Source organism: Hylaeus anthracinus, unplaced genomic scaffold (genome assembly GCF_026225885.1).
Source record: "Hylaeus anthracinus isolate JK02 unplaced genomic scaffold, UHH_iyHylAnth1.0_haploid 12001, whole genome shotgun sequence".
NCBI classification, from domain to species: Eukaryota; Metazoa; Arthropoda; class Insecta; order Hymenoptera; family Colletidae; genus Hylaeus; species Hylaeus anthracinus.
Genome location: NW_026534348.1, coordinates 6,213,240 through 6,232,835, shown reverse-complemented (window position 1 = coordinate 6,232,835; position 19,596 = coordinate 6,213,240). Strand labels below are relative to the sequence as shown.

The following is a 19,596-nucleotide window of genomic DNA, read 5'->3' as shown; positions in this document are numbered from 1 at the left end:
CCTCTGAACTAATGGATTCCTCGCCTTAAAACTAGAATTTCCGGATTTTTCTCGATAAAATCTACAGGATTATAAAGAGAAAAGAAACTTGAAAATTTTAGGTCCGCCAAAGTAAAGAGCAGCCAAAATATTTATTATCTCCTCATGTAATTGTAGGTTAGCTCGAAGAATGCGTATAATTTTGAAAAAAACGACTGTCATGTTATGCGTTAGTTTGTAACATATGTATTATATTAATGTACATCTTTTTTTGCTTTAATCACTTTACGCAATAATGTGTAATTTTAAATTGGATGTTATTATATTCATTTCATGTGCACGTAATTTTTTCTGTCCTGATGAATGTTCTCGCCTTGTACATATCGAATGTTTTGATAAATCATTTCATTTACCGATTTTATTTACTAAATATTATTTCACAGCCCAACATGTCCCTGGTTGTCACGCAGTACATACTGGCAATTAAGTATAAAAATGAAACACATTGTTTGGTCGACATCGATATTTAATATAATTTTTCCGCTAAATAATTATTTGAATAATTGTTGATCCTCTGTATTTCATCAAACTCAATAAAGAGTGAATTAAATCATTAAAAATACACGTGTGTTCGAAACATGTGATACATTTAAATTAAAAAAAATTAAGATGTCTGATAATTTTATATAATCAGAACATAAAAAGCAATTCCACCATTATTAATAGATGAATGAATACGAATCGTGTTCCAAGACAAGTACAACATTATCTGAAACATAATATTCTATTATACATAGAACAATGATGGAACTAATTTCTAAAGAAAGCATAGTTATCACGCAAAATATCGTATACAATGCGAACGCCCACGCGTGGAAAATCGTTTGTTGTCGATGGCCCATCTAATCCATAATAATTATCTGTAAACGTGAAAGTATCGTATATCGAAACGAATTACGTATACACGACGCAGTCATTCTCGAAGTAACTGTTTCTCACAGCTTCTTTTATAGAGCCAGAGCGGAAAACGTGTAAATGAATTCCTAACGTAAGAACGCCAATAACGGTGCACGCTACCAAGCAGGAGGTTGGGTGTAATTAATTATCGCAGCACCTTGTGAGGAACGCCTATATAATTTTTTCTTCTCAACGTTGCGCGATATCCTCGATATCCGTGGCGGATGATTCTGCATCTTGAGAAATGAGAGGCAGTGGAGCGTTTATGCCTCTGTTTTTATCCTGTTGTATACTACAATCATGGCGTAATATATGTGTTAGTCGTGACATGCATATGCATGATACAGTCATACGTACATAGGAACGGTGATAATTTTTTTAATCGATAGAAAAATAGAATTTAAAAAGTGAAATTAATTTTTGTATATTTTTGTACGCATTCATCGCTCGAGTTAATTATCTTTGCAACTGAAAGAGTTGGGTAAATTGAAGAAGGTTGTTTGAAGGTTGCAGACCTTGAACTGTAAGTTTTCTTCAGTATACTTCATGCATTGCACTTCAGTATTACGTTTGTACTATTTTCCTTAACTTTCAAGTGACCATTGCGGTATTCTATTATATATATTTCCTTGAAGAAGATGTAATGTAAAAGTTGGAATATTATAGAGGTTATCCTTGTAAAGATCTCAATATATGCAAATAAATTAAAATTTTTATTCACACTTATTGGGTTAACATAAAAAGTAGTAAAATACATTAAGAATGAATATACAGAACGGAGGAACTATGTTTATTATAAATTCGAATGTGTTTGAATATTGTATACATGTCGTCTCATCAAATTTAAATTTGTAGCAGTATTTTATTGAATTAACTCAGTTTCTACTGCAGTAAAACTGTTCCACCAGAATCGTTATGTCTCTTTCAATGCCAGGTGTACAGTTATCTTTGATCTTCGTTGCGTTTGTTCGTCAAATACCGAGGAAGTAGAACAAAATATTCAGCGTTGCCAATTTCATAGCAAACACGATTCGCACTTCAGATATTGGATTTCCCCTGGATTCTGAAAACACAGAATAGGCAATAATTTTGTTAGATGACTCGGACAAATGTTAATAATCTTTAGTCTAGTATTTACTATATACTTAGGACCTCGATCGTTGCAAAAGAGTAAGTAAGCTTGCCTCGAATATTGTAGTCGGTTTTATGCATTTATAATATAAATTAATATAATAAATACAAGCTAAACATAAACAAAAGGTATACGCAACTAAAATAACAATATTCTTATATTAATTGTAGAATATATTCAACATGCACTGTACGTGTGTTTTTGTATGTCTTTTATATTACTGTACGTCACAAATGCGTAATATTCGCAGTCTATTTAATTAATATTCACGCAAATGTGACGTATTTCGATGAATTTTGACACGATGCGTATATCTTCATTTGAAATAAAAAATCGGATATATTTCTGTACCAATTGTATTTTGTCGTTAAATTTTATCGGAAACACTCGCAGAGTCGTGCGGACCATTGCGATGAATACCCTGTATGTGGAACATTTCGATGCCATACAATTTTTGAAACAACTAAACAGAAATATTGTACATTTCTGTTTGTTGGTCTCTGTTTCGGATCGTATCTCAGGAGTGGTTTATTATAAAGTCATCAAAGTAGACAAAGTTATCTCTACGTATGTTGAATGCCACTAAAGTCTCGTAGCAATTAAAAACAAAGTTATGTTTATTCCTATCCGACCGAAATTGTAGAGACTTCGACCTAAATTGCGATTAGGAATAAAGACCCTCTGGACGCTACGGTTCCTCTTGTTGACGTTTCCTCACCGTAATCGTAATACTGCAGCGGTTCTGTGGAATCCTCGTCACAGTCGTCCATAACGGATCTGATCTTTACAGCCTTGTTCCTCTCGGGTTCATCGACCTCCTGCTTACCCTCGAACGTAATCGCCGCGTAATCGGCCCGCGTCTCTCGAGCCCGTTTCTTGGGGCTCCAACGACCCTTCGCGGTGCCTCTGAGGCCGATCTACAAAAGTCGTGAAAAAGATTCTCGTCCAAGTACTAACCGTAATCGTAATAGTGCGGCGGCTCTGTATCGTTCACCGTCTCCTCGTCGTCCTCTTCCTCGTCATCCTCGGCTTTGTCACCGGTTTCCTCCCCGACGCCGCTCTCCTCTATGTCCCCCTCTTCGTCCTCCTCGTCTTGGTCGTCGTAATCGGCGTCGTCGTCCAATCGACCACGCACCCGATCCACGGAACGATATCCCCAGCTGTTCTTGAACCTCTTACTCGACAGTCTATTTTCGCGTGAACCGTACTGGTCGTCGTTTACGCGAGCCTGCAGGAGGCGACGTCGCGACGCTCGAGCAGATTCCATGTACTCTGTAAACCCAGGGACAACTTGTATGCATACGGTGTACGAAAACGTTACACTAACCGTCATTAATTTCGATACACCGCCACACCTGTAACTGTAAAATGTAAAAGATATTTAATCGATGCATACAGTAACATTCGGTCTTAGATCAAATATTAATAACAATTATGGTTCAGAATAAGTATCCATTCGAGACATTAATCGAGAGAAAGTCAATATTTTAATATCTATCGATTGGACCAACTAAATATTAATTTCTGACAATACTTAAATTAATTATTAACAATGTTTGTTTAAACGATGATCGAGAATATGATTCTTCTGTAATATTAACGTTTCGCCATACAAAAGCATCAAATTAATTTAGTTAAAAGAAAAGTGAATGCGGTGAATCCTGATTAAGAGACGCATAATTATCACCGTCACTTTTTGGAGCTGCTCGCTTTGTACCAATTAAAAAATGAAATGATTGAAAAATGAACGAATTCGAACTGGAAAAGCGACGAGAACAATTTCAAGATTTCACAGTAGTAAATGCAACGAGTGAGCATACAGTGTATACCTTCGAACCATTCATGATCGTCGTCCTGGTAAGCGTCGCTGGAGTCCACGCTGTTGCCGGAATCGGGCTCTCCTTCGAAAGTGAATGTTTCAGCGTTGCTTAAGATACACCCTTCGGTAGAAATGCAAGGTTCCGTGAACCTGACCGCTCTTAGAACTCCATCGACGGAGTTTACCTCGCAGTAACATTTACCGAAGCCGTCGGGGCAGCTGGAAAAGTTCACACCTTTCGTCATAGACCGGGAATTCGATGGAAGCTCACCAGAGATGTTCTGGCTCACCAAAATGATCCTGGCCCGATACAGTCTGTGGCTGGTTTCTCTCTGTGAAATATAACGACTGGTGGTAATACATGGCGGTCAAAGGAAAGGTTTCTAAGTTCGAAGAATCTACAGGGTGTCCCAAAACTCGGGGAGGAGCCGGAAATGGGGGATAGCTGAGACGATTCTGAACAACAATTTCCTTTGCAAAAATGTCGGATGGGGCTTCGTTAAGGAGATATTAAGCGAAAACCCCGACCAATCGGAGCGCGCGTAGACCGTTGGAGCGGCCGCGGTAGCGAAGGCTACGCGCTAGGTCGATGCTTCGATGCACGTCGAGTCACTTGTTCGCGCGCAAGCGCGGCCGCCAGCGCGTAGCCTACGCTACCGCGGCCGCTCCAACGGTCTACGCGCGCTCTGATTGGTCGGGGTTTTCGCTTAATATCTCCTTAACGAAGCCCCATCCGACATTTTTGCAAAGGAAATTGTTGTTCAGAATCGTCTCAGCTACCCCCCATTTCCGGCTCCTCCCCGAGTTTTGGGACACCCTGTATAGTACTCGATAATGTGGATTAAAAATGCTCAGGCATATAAATCGAAAAATTAATCTTGCCAGAGTTTGCAACAGTTTCAGATCCCCTCTAGACATCAAACCTTAAACCTTTTTTTAATACCATGTATAATATTCAAAACAAATAACATTATCGCTCGTGAATGAAAGATATTCGGACAAATTTTACAATATATTTTTTGAAATTTTTAAACAATTTGGAAACCACTGATTTAGTTCTTCATGGTTGTAGGAGCTTTTGTTCCTTTTTGCAGTTGTACCCACAATTCTGAAACGCCCTGTAGATTTGTATCTTTCATCGGAGCGAAGTCTTCATTTTTATTTACGTTACTTGATCTTGGCACGAGGCAACGGCTACCATGAATCCTCTGCCGCAAGTAGTATTACATTTTGGGGACGACCATCGTGACCATAAAGAATTCATTTCCGCTGGAATTGATGTCCAAGGACCAATTTCTTCGCAGAACTGAAATTTCAACGAATTTCAATTTTACGGGATTGTAATGTCAAATCAATAAATTGTGATATGACATCTAATGAACAGAGCGGAATAGAACAGAACGAATATTTAAAAAAAAAACAAATAACATGCTTTTGTCATATTAACTTTACACTTCTTGAAATTCAGGTACATTTTATAATGAAAATAAAATTATAAAAAGAAGTTTTCTAAATAAATAAATGCTCGTATAATCACTTCTAAAACATCTTGGACATTTGTATCTTAATCTTAAATGTTATGATTGCTATAAACTTCTTGATATAGAAAAGCATTTTCCATTGAATATAGTACTATTTTTCTAAAATATTCGTGACTTTCACGTCCTGGTTCTTCATGGTACATACCAGACGAGACTTTCAAATGTAAACCATGTCCTTTGGTACAATTTGCAGCAAGCTTCTTCAAGGAATAAATGCCACACTGATACTGACCAACATTACAAACGAGCCTCGAGTTTTGAGGGAAAATAATTTAAAGGACACAGCTTACACTCGGAAGCCTCGCTTAAAATTTATCTATTTCTTAAACGGCACTGGCAAAATTCTACAAGCGTATTCGACACGTAATAAAATTACTGGTTGTCTCTGATGGCAATTCGAAGCGCATTGGGGCGTGTGTATTCCTCTAATTGTAGTCGCAGAACATTGTGCGACACCGCAGACTCCACGTGGTGAACACAAAGACTCGGGTAAAGGATTTAAAAAACACGTGGGGAATCCTGAAAGAGGTCTCATTTAAAATTTCCAGCTACCTCGGTGTCGCATGCGACAGCTCATGCTTATGTATGGGCCCAGTGTAATTGTTATTCGAAAATTATTCCACAACCTTTCGTTTTATATAGCCGATGGCCAGCAAGCAAAATAGAACAGTTGCAACTTTGAGCATTCTCGGCGAGCAATGTTACATCGCATAATCGTCTATGAACCCTTGCGCTCGTGTTTGAATATGGAGTAGCTTCGGCGAAAGTGCAATCAGCTTTCCTCTGGCTTGTCAGTTCAAACGAGCACAAGTCCCAAGAGTGAAGCGTCAGGCAAGGGCATATCCCGAGAAAGAACTCACCCGCGCCAGAATTGTCCAGAAATTCTGATTCTGAAGGTATGCTACGCAACTCGACGAACAACTGCAAATAACACCACGATATTGTGTTACGCGGACTTTTACATAATTACAATGTTTGTTTTCATATTTGACAAACTACAGTGTCTATGGGCACGAAAGTCATCTATCTGGAGCTCATATCGAAGAGACCTCTCAAAATGAATGTTTACAAAATTTATTGCTGAAATTTACACGCTAACAATACTCGAAAAATAAGTCTCCTTATCCAGAAAGCTTACTTAGTATAAACAATACAATGTGGTCTGAGAAGCCAGATGAAGTATGAAGGTCATTGTAGTGTATACATCAGAAATTACTTAGCCACCTAAGTATTTTGCCAACAGAATAAATATATAACATTTCTTCCTTACTGCACAAAATCCTTCTCCAATTTCTACGAAAGCACATTGCTGTAAATGCAACTGTCGCACCCAGCGTGTTATATCATAATTTGGCGAATCATCCAGATCTTTGGATACGAATAAAAATGGATCCCAATTGTTGCCATCGACAGTGAGTCCATCTACAACGCGATGAGCTTTTCCATGGGAAAGAATCAAGACTATTGATACAAATGTAAGTATAAACATAGCCTAAGTGTTGACATCATCAATTAATAATAGTACAAATTACAGAGATAAACAAACACACAATAACTTGAAGTTGTTTCGGTTTTAATTCGTCTCTCAGACTATACGATACGAAGTTTTTTATATAAACATGGTAAAGATTTTTCTTTGTTTTTGATGATAATGAACGTCACATTGAAATAAATTAAGACATATAGTAGTTAACATTTATTTAATACAGAATCCAGTCTTAGATGTGGGAATGTTGATGTTATAGGGAGTAATCGAAACATGTTTAAGCTATTTTAAGAAAAATATTAGTACTAAATATCACGCAGGATGTTTCTCAAGATATGTTTTTGTTACAACGTCTGATCGAAGATTCGCGAGTGTTACGAAGTCTGTACTTTTACAACCGACAACAGGACATCTGTAAACACACAATATAATTAAGATAATTTGTCAAAAGAGAAATCAAATTTCATAATAACAAGTTTACCTAGTATTTTTGTTCATCTTCAATAATTCTGTAATACTTTGTCGGTCATAGGTATGTCCACATACAGTATTTTTTACAGGATCTACAATTCTGTTTTTTGTAATTGGATCGATTACATTTATGTAACCACCTGTTAATTGTAACTCTGTACCATCGTCATCTCCTTCGGTATGTTCTTTATCTATAAATGGAGATAGAAAATATATTTATGTATATATACACACATTGTATTTATTATTAATTTTAAATAAAAGAAAACACTTTCATTTATTACCATAACTTTCAACTTACCTAATAGTGCTTCCACTTGTCTGTCAAATTCTAACAACTTTTCTTCATTCAACATATCAATATTTATCTCAGATATGGCTTTTTTATATTCCTACAATTGGAAAAATATATACTTACTGTTTTTGTCATGTCACTGAATCAGTATAATATGCAATAATTACCCGTATAATGGATTTAATATCGTCATTGTCATTGTATAAGCTCATTAATTGATTTTTCGTGCCTTCCACTGACTTCAACTTCTTATCCTGAATACAGTTCTTTTCCACAATTTCCCTGAGTTTGTTCAACATGCTCTTTTGTTCATTTCCTTCTGTAATAGTGATGATCAAATAAAGTTGTCCAAATCACAAAAGAGCGTTACAAATTTTAATGTTCCTGTATTGTTTAAAAATATGTACTTGTATAAATTTATCTTGTATAATCACTAGTAGCGTTTGCTGGACATCCGAATACAAAGGGTTATCCTTACAAATACTTACCATAATACGATATAATATTAGCAGCAGTTTTTGTATAACAGTCGTATAACTCTTCAACCGTTTGTTGGGATTGTGTCATTTTTAGAGTCAGGTTGCAAGCAGTTGATTGTGATTGCAAGTAAGCAAAACAAAGCTGTGATCAGCACAGCGATGACATTCAGAAGTAACAATAACAATTGAATTGTACGAAAAGAACACCTAGGCAGCGCCAATCATTCGCAATACACTTGTTCAACTATGACTGTCGGTAAAGTGAACACGGATGGCGCTACATGTCTATAGAACGGGAACGGCGGAACGCACCCATTGTATTTGCAAGATAGCGAATAAAGTTAGCATAAAATGGATGCTACTTGCAAATACATCAGTTTTTAACTAAATATTGATTTACAAAATGGGAAATCAGTTAGTCGGTATCGCGCCTAGTCAAATATTTCCAGTAGAACACTACTTGACGGACCATAGTGACTTATTATTCGATGTAAAGTAAGTAATTTGATCGAGTATCACGAAAGTGAAATTCTTTCCAACCTGTATTCTGTCAAAATTTTATTCTGCATATTTGATACAGCTTAGGAAGCACTAGATTTTTTAAAGTGGCTCGAGCCAGAAGCCAAGAGGGTCTCATAGTAGTTAAGGTTTTTGCTATACATGATCCAACTCTACCGTTATCCGCTTATAAAGACAAACTTGAAGAAATTAGATCCAAACTAGCATCTGCTGTGAATTGTCTACCTTTTCAGAGAATGATCGTAAGTTGTTTCATTCGGTATACATATCGTACGATACGCTATAAATTTACTTATATGTAAAAATAATTGTACATGTATATTAGCTCACAGAAAAATCAGGATCGATAATGAGGGAATACGTTAAATATTCCCTTTACGACAGAATTAGCACTAGGCCATTTTTAACAAGCATAGAAAAAAAGTGGATTACCTTTCAAGTTTTGTATGCATTACACCAAGCTCATAAGGTAAGATGATACTTAAAGCATGAAAGAAAAATTAGAGTACAGCTTCTTGTTTTGTTATAGTTTGGAGTCTGCCATGGCGATATAAAATTAGAAAATATTATGATAACCAGTTGGAATTGGATTTTACTAACAGACTTTGCAAGTTTTAAACCAACTTATTTGCCCGAAGATAACCCAGCAGATTTTTCATATTTCTTTGACACGTCGAGAAGAAGGTACAAAATATTTTTTATGTTAATGATTCTTATCAGTTATTGTACCTTCATGTCTTTAACTTGAACGTTTTAGAACATGTTATATCGCTCCCGAACGGTTTGTGAAAACATTATCATCAGAATTAAACAATACATTATTATTATCTGAACAAGAGCTAAAGACAGGTGACTTGCACCCAATGATGGACATTTTTTCTGCAGGCTGTGCTTTAACAGAATTATATAACGAAGGACATCCACCATTTGACTTTTCTCAACTATTAGGTGTGTGTAATATAAGTAAAAATTATGCATACCTCATGCATACGGTATTATTCAGAATAATTGTTTAGACATTAATTTATTATGATATATTAAGCATATAGGAACAATGAATATTCAGTAAGCAAGCATTTGGATACGATAGATGATTCAGGAATTCGTGAATTGCTTTCATCTATGCTAGAAAGGAACCCAGGAAATAGAAAGACTGCTGAAATTTACTTGGCTCAAGCTCGTGGAATAATATTTCCAGAATATTTTTATTCGTTTCTGCAATCTTATATGCTTATTTTCTCTGCTGCTCCTATTCTGTCGCCAGATGAGAAAATAAATAGACTAAAGAAGGATATTGGTAATATTATAAATATTCTAAAAACGGAAGAGAATGAAAAAATAAAAAGTAATGCAAAAGCTACAGAGACTGTGAAAAGTAACCAGTTTGAAAATAATGTAGAATCGAATAGAAATGACTCGACTCACAGCGACGAAAATACTGTCGTAGAAGGGGACAGTGATCAAAGCTTGAATAAAAGCGATTTAAATCAAGCGGATGCAAAAGTTGTTTCGGATTATCAAAAACAAAAATTGGATGTAGAAAGCGAGAAGAAGAGCGTTTTATGTCAGGAATCTCTAGAAGGATTAGTTATTATAACACAACTCGTTACCTCGTGTATTCGAGGTTTACATCATTCTCAATCAAAATTACAAAGTTTAGAAATACTACTTGAACTTGCTGAGAATACATCGGATGAAACGATATTGGATCGAATTTTGCCATATATCGTAAGTGTTTTAATAAGTAGTATTTCGAGTACTAAGAATGTCAAGATGAAATGTACATAACACTTTCTACAGTTTCATTTAGTTCATGATCCTGCTCCACGAGTGAGGGTGTCAGCTATGCACACTTTAACAAAATGTTTACACCTCGTGAAATCAATTCCACCGTCGGATGTGAACATCTTTCCCGAATATATTCTACCAGGTTTAGCGCATATTATACATGATGAAGCAGTTATTGTTAGAGCTGCTTATGCGGAAAATATCGCGCACCTTGCACATATTGCACTTCGTTATTTGGAGAATTCCCATTTATCTAATTTGAGTAATAAGGAAGGTCCAAAACCAAGTTACGACAGTGAGCTTCAGACACTGCATGAAATGGTAATTGACTAATTAATTTAATAATTGTTTTTACGTAGATTGCACACTAAATCTCGTGATATTGTTAGGTACAACAATCTGTATCCATGTTATTAACAGATCCTCAAAATTTAGTAAAGCAAACTTTAATGGAAAGTGGAATAAACAAACTCTGTATATTTTTTGGCAAACAAAAGGCCAATGATATTCTGCTCAGTCATGTCATTACGTTTTTAAACGATAAAGAAGATAAAGAATTAAGAGGTTCATTTTTCGAGTGTATCGTTGGCGTAGCTGCTTATGTTGGCTGGCATAGTAGTCCTATACTAATGCCTCTTCTTCAGCAAGGTCTAGCCGATCCTGAAGAATTTGTAACGACAAAAGCTATTAATGCAATGGCGACTCTCACGGAATTAGGTCTCTTACATAAGTCAGCTCTCTATCAACTTCTATACGAGACAATGGTCTTTTTAGTAAGTCATATTTTAGCATTGTAACGATCGAAGAATGATGTTATCCAACGTGACATATTTCTAATCTAAAATTTCCTATAGGTACATCCAAATTTATGGATAAGACACGCAACTGTTGGTTTTATATCTGCAGCGGCAAGAACACTTAATTTGGTGGACGTTCAATGCAAAGTTCAAACGATGATTCAGCCGTACTTAAAGCATCCATTAATCCAAATAGAAAAAGAGATTTTATTGTTAGAAGCTTTGGTACCCCCAATACCAAGAATTGTTTATGATTCTATTGTAAAATATAACGATATACAAGAACTGTTTCAAGTGTTAGAACAAAGACAGATGGCTCGAGCTAAAGCTATATCCGGGATAGTACCACAATATAGCGAAATGAGCACTTCGTTACGAAACGTAAGTTATAAGTTCCTTTGCAAACATGTTCTACAAATTTCGAAAGAAGTAAACAAAACGATTTTAGCTTTTTAGACGATTAAGTTCGGAGTCGATGACGGAAATTGTGGAAGACCAGTTACTAATAATGCAACCACATTTAATGAAAATTAATAAATATCGCAGTTCGATAGATGCGAAACAAAACACCGTTAAATCCATAGATGGAAAATTGGAATTAAGTTCTATGAAAGATAGGATACGACATCACATAGTGATATTATATCCCGACACAAAAGTTGATTTAGGCCTTCCGCCATTTAAACGGTTAGATAACAGGACATCAGATAGTATCGGCACATACGCTACAATGAATCAAGAATGGCGTACGATGTTTGCAGCTCAGGACAATGTTCAACATCCTGTTAAAATGACAGATATGACAGGAAGTAGTGGAAGTCCTAGCCAAAGTTTACATGGAGGAGATATACATTTATCGCCTCAACACAGTCTGTCCGATATGAACAGTATAAATGATCACTCCCTTCACGAACGTTCATATATCCAATACAGATGTGCACCTTGTAGATTGGAAGTAAGACAACTGACATACAGAAAGCAAGAACAGCATGCTGCAGCATTGAGAGCACAACATTGGGCTGATAACATTGCATGGCAAACTGGTTCGAGATTACTACCGAGTGGATGGAGACCTCGAGGAATACCGGTTGCGCATCTTCACGAGCACAGAGCTGCTATAAATAGGCTAGTTTCTATACCAGATACCAGTTTATTTGCTAGTAGTTCTGCAGACGGGTGTATTAAGATATGGGATGCCAGTAAAATGGAAGGTCGAAACATAGCTAATCGATCTAGGCAAACTTACATGCACAGAGGTGGCCCTCTAATTGGTTTGGCTATATGCGATCAAGGAAAATCGTTGGCAAGTTCTGCTAGCCAATCGGGTACAGTGTTTGTTTTACGAATTGAATCAAATTCTAGTAAAATGAGTGTCATTGGAACTAGACAATTAGATCTTCAGGAAGAAGGGTGTGCCGTTGACCTGCAATATTTAGATTCTGGGTCACAATCGGTTCTGGTATACGCTTCGCTGTACGGATCGTTGGTAGGTTGGGACTTACGATGCCCTGGAACAACGTGGCGTTTAGAAAACGATCTAAAGTATGGAGTAATTACCTCGTTTTGCGTAAATAATTATCAGCAATGGTTGACTCTCGGTACAAGTTCAGGCGTGCATACATGTTGGGATTTACGATTTCAATTGCCAATAACCAGTATTAAACATCCTACAGGCGCGAGAGTGAGAAAGGTGATCACTCATCCAACGGAACATTCGTGGATCATTTCAGCGGTACAGGGTAACAATGAAATCTCAATGTGGAACCTTGAAACTGATTTTCGACAAATGGTTCTTTGGGCATCGAGTGCACCACCGCTCAGTTATTCTCAAAGTGGTCACAGCGTGTGTGCGATGTACTCTGGGTGTATCGATCGTTCAGGTTTTCTGCTGGCTGGCGGTACCGATATGCGATTACGCTTTTGGGATTTGAATACTCCTAACGAATCGTACGTCGCATTGCCCGCAGCTAATGATGTCACCTCACCAAATTCATTAGGATACGAACAACGTTTAATAGATGGAACAAACGTGGTACAAGAGGTATTGGCTGGCGGTGGTCCCACCTTGTCATCGGGAGGAAGTACAAGTGTTCGTACAAGAAATTCCGAGGAAGGTGGCCAGGGTCCTGAGACACCACCATCTGGACACCACGATACAATCTCAGCTGTAGCAATGTCGAACACGTGTATTCTCACCGGCAGCACAGACGGGTTAATACAAGTTTGGAAATGAACGTTCGTTTCTTTCCTTGTATCGTATTCTAACGTCATAGAGACCGTAACAATTTTTCTAACGCGTCTCAGACATCAATCCCGTGGAAAATAAAATCGATTGGACATCGAAGTTTTTGTACGTACAAGCGAACTCGCTACAGTAATTCTGTGATTTTTAGTTGTACATAATATGTAATATATACATATACGGTATTTATTAAGATCATCGATAGTCATAGTAATAACGATAACACGCATTTCTGGAAACGGAGAGTAACGCTCAAGTTACTTTGATACAGTGAACCTTGTGTAATATAAATGATTTATTTTTCTACTTAAAGAAAATCTTGAAGAAAGAATTTGCTGTACTGTGTAACATACGAAGATGGTAAATTAGATTTAGATTTAGTACAGTACTAATCACTAGGAAAGTAATACAAACAGTGTACAAATGAATTTTGCCCTTGCGTATGTACTTTATAACGGCAGGTGTATATACTACGTACATACTTTTACGTCGTACAATAGTTAACTCGTATAACGACTGAAATACTCGTAAGTAAATGTATATCTTCGTACTCCCTCATGATTACAATAAATTCATATTTTTAACGCGTATTGACCGTCCCATTATTTAAACGAATCGTAGGGGGTCTGTCCATTACCAAGGACAGACTGGGGCAGCAGGATAAGGGACTCGACCTGGGGATGCGTAAGGATCAGGATTTATCGTTCTACAGATTTCCTTCCACCTTTCTCTTCCTCCTTTTCCTTGTCGTCGTCTCAATTGTTTACTTTTATCATTTGGTGTTGGATAATTGTAAGGAGGCTGTCCACCGAAAAGAATTTCGAGCCACGGTGCTGCGAGTACAGTGGTGAACAAGAATAAAAATGCGAACATAATTTTCATCTTGAGGGCACTTGCCTTTTCTCGGTAAGTTTACGATTTAAAAATCCATGGATACCTGGAGAAGAAATTGTATCGTGAACGTACGAATAACTTAAGAACACGAACTTCAAAATTGAAAAGCTAGACTACGAACTGTTGCAACATATATTTGACAATCTCGTAATTATTACTTTCAAACTTCACACTTTCTGAACAAAGAAATCAACGACACTTGTTCATTCGGTTCGCTGACACTGTTCGATGACGAATTATAATTATTCTAAACCGGCCGATTATTTCTTTTTACGCGGATATTCGCGACGATTGCTACTTGTACAGTCTTTTTTCGACTTTTAATAGAAGTTTGAGTTGTAGTCGCGGTCACGAGTACACTCTCTCAATGAAGTGATGCTGGATGCTTACTGCTGTTTTATACACCAAGACCAAGCTGCCCTACCGCTTCGAAAAAATGCGTCGGTCGAAGATGCGAATGTCTCATTGTCAGTTCCATTGTTCGGTATTTGTTGACAATGCGAACAGAAGAAATACGCTCAAGATATTATTTATTAATAACATATTTCTTGCGTAGGGTAACCCTTTGCGAATTTACAAATTATTAATAATGTAGTTTACCTTACAATTTATTTTCTACCGTTCAGTTCTGTTTAATTGAGAAGAGAGCGTTTCTTTCGCGCTGCACTCGGAGAGGGCTTTATCTGCTTATATTATCCGATGCGGATCAATGCGTGATTTTTATTCGCAAAGCGTACACCTTTTTCGTATTCCGTACGTGCATCGATTCCATCTCAAGAAAACACACGATCGCATAAGGGAGACTGATTTAATTATGACTACTTTATTACCTGGTTCGTCGGTGCGTAGAAACTGCATTTCCGTTTTTCCCCGAATCACGATCAGAGGAGAATCGTTAAATAAACTCAACGAATTGCGTACTTGACTTATTTCTTTGGTATCTTGTTATCGTTTATCCTCACTTCATCGCTGTCCTCTTCCCAAATCTTATTGTAATTGATCGTCGAGCGTATTTTGGAAATTCAGAAACAAATGACATGTCGCAGTTAGCGTATTAAAATATAAATCATTCTATAAACGAAACATGAAATTATACGAGTTCATTCATTGAAACGCGATTCAATTTTTGTAACTCTTCGCGTGATAACGAATTTGTACTAATTAAGAACTGCCCTACTTCGTACGGATTTCGTGTCAAGGTTGCCGTTTGCATTATCTGTATCTGTAAAAACGTGTCGATTGTCACTTTTTGTTGTTGTGTATAGTAATAATATTGCGATACGTAACATTAATTTTTTATAGAAACCGTTGTTACGCGTAACAGCTCTCGTTAAACTTGTCTCTCTGTCGGAAGAGAAGAAAATTACGAAGATCGCATAGATATTATACAGGTAGAAACAAGTCACGAGAAGCTAGAGAGATATTTCTTCCTCTTGCCATGCGGGAGTTGAAATAGGTAAAGATGAATTCGGACAAGGTGTGAGAACCCGCGATACTTTCAGCGTGGATAAACAATGATCGAGAAGTGTTCTGCAAATAGCAACGGGTCTGGTCTGGTTACGTGCAATCGTACTAATCGCTCTTATTAAGGTTGCACCCCGACTAACTATAAGTAAGCCGTTACTATTTCCCATTACCGCAATAGCTGCTTGGTTTCCAGGCTGTTGAACTATTAATAGCATTTCGCAGAGAAAGTCTGCACCGGCATTTTGCGCGAAAGGGGTTTGCGATCCTCGAATGATTTTCTCGTGTATCAGCAGCAAGCACGCTGCGCTGGTCCGGTTTAGCTCGGCGGACTGATTTTCAAATTTAACAAGTGTCAGAGTCCAGCGCGGATACATTCGGGTCACGGTAAACTGAATTTAATTACGTCAATCGTAATTCGATAACGCGCTCTCGGTGACCTAAGAGGGTAGAACCGTCTCGATTAGACCTCTTTCGTCGTGTTTTCTTTTCAAATAAAAAGATAATGGTAAGAAATCCGAATTACTGGACGACGATGATACTGACAGATGAGATAGAATCTTTGCTTGTTAGTATTCCCCAAGGGACACGTGCACGTAAATACATGAATAAGTAGCTTCTATAATAAGATGTTCGGCCGAAGAATGGGACGCGTCAAATGGTACTTTACACGCACGTGTTCATTCTTAGTAATTAAATTGAAGTTCATTCTTTGTCGCTCAAATCATGACGAAGCAATAACAATTCTACGAAAACGATAACACCTTCTATGCTATTTAACCGTGCTACGTAAACGAAAGTGTAAACGAAAGAGATCGACTTAAGTATTAGTAATACGAAAAGAACGTTAACATAGACAGGTGTTTTCAACATTTTTTAACACGCGAACGAGAGTATAAACGCTTCATTTCCAAATATATTCGACCGTAGCATATGCTTCAAATTTATCGTCTAAACATTTTACATAGGAGTTTCCTTGAAGCTTCTTTTCGATGTCGGTTGCACGCTGCACCATATACCGGCGTCAGTTCCGTTTTACTTCTGATCAAGGAAACTTCTGCATTTCGGTTTTCCAACAAATTTCATTAACCGTTCGAGAATGGCGATACTCGAGTAATATTTGTACAGATTTCTCTTTTCTATTTCTAAATGAACAAAGAGGTAGGTATCTCTTCCAAACTTTTTTTTTTTTACAAACAACTATCTCTGAATTTTAGAAATTTATAACGATTCAAGTTGCGTCGTAATAATGTCCAATTGTCCGTTCAATGTCGACGATAAAGGCAGTGAACCGATCAAAAGTGGAGCAAGCCTCTCGTTAAAGATGCAACGGAGCTTTAAGAAAATGAAGAGAAGCATTCAAAAGATGACTGGTAGGTCGATGATAAAACGTCCGATGATCGTTGTATTTATTATCCGATATCGTTATCGTTCTAATGTCAAACTAAATTACGAGACCCTTCGGTACGATAGCAATACATGTACTTCGTTCTACATTTACCGCTATATCAAAAACTATTCGCAGGTTACTCTGCTAGTATAGCAAAAAAATTATCGTACAAGACGATTTTCAATACTTTTAGAATCTTCGGTGACTGTTCAACCTCACTGCGTTTTCGTAGAGAATATGCAAGACGATGATAGACAACCGCCGTATATATTTCCGAAACGACTCTCCTGTTTAACGTGCCAAACGGGATTCTCAAAGGATGAAATACGAAAACTCTATCGCGCTTTCAAACAGTATTGTCCGAGAGGAGCCGTGACTACGAACGATCTGAAGCCGGCTTACGCAAAATTGTTCCCGTTGGGAGATTCAACCAAGTACACGCAGATCGTTTTCAATACTTTCGACAGGGATAGGGATGGTATTGTCAGCTTCCAAGATCTTCTCACTGAAATAAATTTGATTATTAACGGCGATTTGGATCAAAAGCTCTCCTGGATTTTCAGGTGATCATTCGGAAGCATTGCATTGTTCACGACCGTGTTTAACGTTACTTTCTACTTTTGCTTTTTTTTTTTTTTCATTAGCTTTTACGATCTCAATGGAGACGGTTACATCACGAGAAAGGAAATGCTAGTCATAATATCCGCGATCTACGAGATGCTTTATACCGGTCAAACTGCTCAGCGAATGATCGTCAGGCACGTGGACATGATTTTCAAGAAGATGGATACCGATAAGGATGGAGTCATATCCCGCGAGGAATTTATGAATACTTGCAAAAATGTACAAAAAATTAGACCGCTCGTTGGCGGGTTAATTTCATACTAAATCGTAACCAAGCATTTATTTTAACGTTAACATGAAATAGAGAATTTAATTATTAGTAAAAGTGACTTTCTAATGTATCTAGTAATATAGATCTTAATACGATATATTCTTCTATTTCAGGATTCTGTAATTGAGAATCAACTGGCAGTCTTTAATCAGTTTTGGTGATGAAATATACGATCGACGTTAACGTTTATAAATTGCATTATTTCTGAAAAATCTAAACCTGCTATTCCTCCACTTTGCAAACGCTCTCATTTTTATAATGAAATAATAGTTATATAGAACAGTTTTTTTTTTTTTGTAAAAGTCATATAATAAATTAAACTATATACAAGATTACTCACAATTTAAGAAAATATTTTAATACATTTAAAATAATCGTTTTTGCAAAATGTAGAAGACACAGGCGAGAAAAAATGCAAACGCTAGCGCTAATAAAGCTTTATCGGTAACTTCTCTTCTACCGTATTTCCCTAAGAGCTTTCCAGATTGAACTATAACTTGCTGTTGATGTTCCAACTCATCTTTGGTACTAACAACTTTATCCGACGAGGTTACTGAAATATTTAAAAATCGATGAAATCGTTGAAAATCATATTATCATACGAACATTATAAGAAACAAGCTATGTACATAATGTATCCAATGTGTCCGCGCTTCTTTGAGTTGTTTCCGCCAAGTGTCTAGAAATACTTAAGAGTTTATCCGAGACCTGACTCGATGCATTTGCCAGACTCCGTTTATCGTGTCGTCTACGAATAAGAGCTTGCTGTTCTTCAGGCATTGATAGTAGTTCTTCCTTGGCAAGTTTATCTATTACGCACATACTAACAACATTGGCCTTACGAAACGCAGCTAAAGATGTTTTAGATTGTTGCTTATAAGTATCTAATTCTGCTAATAATTCTGCTTTTTTCTTCTCCAAAAGTTCTCTTTCCGCTATTGATGCTAACTTACATATGGATGATTGCAATGCTTCTAGTTTTGCTCTGCCTTCCGCATTTAATTCCATGAGTAATTCTAAAGGACCGGTACATTGTTGTATATCCTAGAAAATAAATATCCTATAATACGTATTACTTTTAGCTAGTGTTAATAATACAACAACCTGTTCAATACTGCACTTTATTCGAGGTTATATTATATCTTTTATAGTTGCGAAAGATTTTTGTTTCTGATAATATTTACCTGTATTAAAGCTGTAAGTCGAAGGTGATTTTTTACAATATCTTGGCGTATTAATTCTAGTTCGTAAACTTCTGTATCCATTGAAGCACGCTTTCTTTTTGACAGTTCGTTTATGTGCTTGTACCGTTGTATGTATGTTAAATGAAATACAACTATAAGATTGTTACGTCGTAACTGAGACAAGAAAGTTATGATTACGAATAACGATAAATTTTTGTTCAAGGTTTTGATAAAAATTTACATATATAGTACGCTTTCAAAAAA

The 19,596-nt window shown here is 36.8% G+C and overlaps 5 protein-coding genes across 14 annotated transcripts; 2 read left to right on the top strand and 3 right to left on the bottom strand.

Annotated features, from left to right (window-relative positions):
* Positions 1–369: 369 nt before the first annotated feature.
* LOC128890746 (uncharacterized) lies at positions 370–5,068 on the bottom strand. Its single transcript, XM_054149549.1, has 6 exons — positions 5,059–5,068; positions 4,178–4,219; positions 3,898–4,106; positions 3,063–3,340; positions 2,787–2,985; positions 370–1,999 (listed from the first exon to the last, which is right to left on the bottom strand). Exons 4-6 carry the CDS (start codon positions 3,333–3,335, stop codon positions 1,908–1,910), a joined length of 564 nt encoding a protein of 187 aa, XP_054005524.1. The 5' UTR covers positions 3,336–3,340; positions 3,898–4,106; positions 4,178–4,219; positions 5,059–5,068; the 3' UTR covers positions 370–1,907.
* A 2,043-nt stretch (positions 5,069–7,111) lies between these two features.
* Positions 7,112–8,392, bottom strand: LOC128890745 (E3 SUMO-protein ligase NSE2-like). The gene is made up of 5 exons (XM_054149548.1): positions 8,169–8,392; positions 7,848–7,999; positions 7,687–7,777; positions 7,396–7,576; positions 7,112–7,326 (listed from the first exon to the last, which is right to left on the bottom strand). The coding sequence occupies exons 1-5, from the start codon at positions 8,245–8,247 to the stop codon at positions 7,227–7,229; spliced, it is 603 nt and encodes a 200-aa protein (XP_054005523.1). The 5' UTR covers positions 8,248–8,392; the 3' UTR covers positions 7,112–7,226.
* A 36-nt stretch (positions 8,393–8,428) lies between these two features.
* Positions 8,429–14,356, top strand: LOC128890735 (phosphoinositide 3-kinase regulatory subunit 4). Of its 3 annotated transcripts, XM_054149515.1 has the most exons (11): positions 8,429–8,654; positions 8,740–8,920; positions 9,004–9,147; positions 9,208–9,362; positions 9,436–9,626; positions 9,721–10,406; positions 10,479–10,787; positions 10,856–11,239; positions 11,321–11,644; positions 11,712–13,430; positions 14,147–14,356. In XM_054149515.1, exons 1-11 carry the CDS (start codon positions 8,563–8,565, stop codon positions 14,354–14,356), a joined length of 4,395 nt encoding a protein of 1,464 aa, XP_054005490.1. In that variant the 5' UTR covers positions 8,429–8,562. The 3 variants fall into 3 exon arrangements, with proteins under 3 accessions (XP_054005490.1, XP_054005487.1, XP_054005489.1); XM_054149512.1 differs by lacking the exon at positions 14,147–14,356 and having other exon boundaries at positions 11,712–14,095; XM_054149514.1 differs by lacking the exons at positions 8,429–8,654; positions 8,740–8,920; positions 9,004–9,147; positions 9,208–9,362; positions 14,147–14,356 and having other exon boundaries at positions 9,510–9,626; positions 9,728–10,406; positions 11,712–14,095.
* Positions 14,244–19,585, bottom strand: LOC128890744 (vesicle transport protein SEC20). 3 transcript variants are annotated; one of them, XR_008460669.1, is made up of 6 exons: positions 19,333–19,585; positions 18,778–19,192; positions 18,609–18,701; positions 16,037–16,303; positions 14,790–15,929; positions 14,244–14,442 (listed from the first exon to the last, which is right to left on the bottom strand). XR_008460669.1 is itself a non-coding variant. In XM_054149546.1 (3 exons), the coding sequence occupies exons 1-3, from the start codon at positions 19,411–19,413 to the stop codon at positions 18,514–18,516; spliced, it is 684 nt and encodes a 227-aa protein (XP_054005521.1). In that variant the 5' UTR covers positions 19,414–19,565; the 3' UTR covers positions 18,131–18,513. The 3 variants fall into 3 exon arrangements, 1 of the variants encoding a protein (XP_054005521.1); XR_008460670.1 differs by lacking the exon at positions 16,037–16,303 and having other exon boundaries at positions 19,333–19,584; XM_054149546.1 differs by lacking the exons at positions 14,244–14,442; positions 14,790–15,929; positions 16,037–16,303 and having other exon boundaries at positions 18,131–18,701; positions 19,333–19,565.
* LOC128890742 (hippocalcin-like protein 4) lies at positions 16,332–18,392 on the top strand. Of its 6 annotated transcripts, none has more exons than XM_054149541.1 (5): positions 16,332–17,024; positions 17,081–17,236; positions 17,486–17,816; positions 17,898–18,096; positions 18,262–18,392. In XM_054149541.1, the coding sequence occupies exons 1-5, from the start codon at positions 16,856–16,858 to the stop codon at positions 18,307–18,309; spliced, it is 903 nt and encodes a 300-aa protein (XP_054005516.1). In that variant the 5' UTR covers positions 16,332–16,855; the 3' UTR covers positions 18,310–18,392. The 6 variants fall into 6 exon arrangements, with proteins under 6 accessions (XP_054005516.1, XP_054005515.1, XP_054005517.1 ...); XM_054149540.1 differs by having other exon boundaries at positions 16,333–17,024; positions 17,447–17,816; XM_054149542.1 differs by having other exon boundaries at positions 16,334–16,976; positions 17,447–17,816.
* Positions 19,586–19,596: the final 11 nt, after the last annotated feature.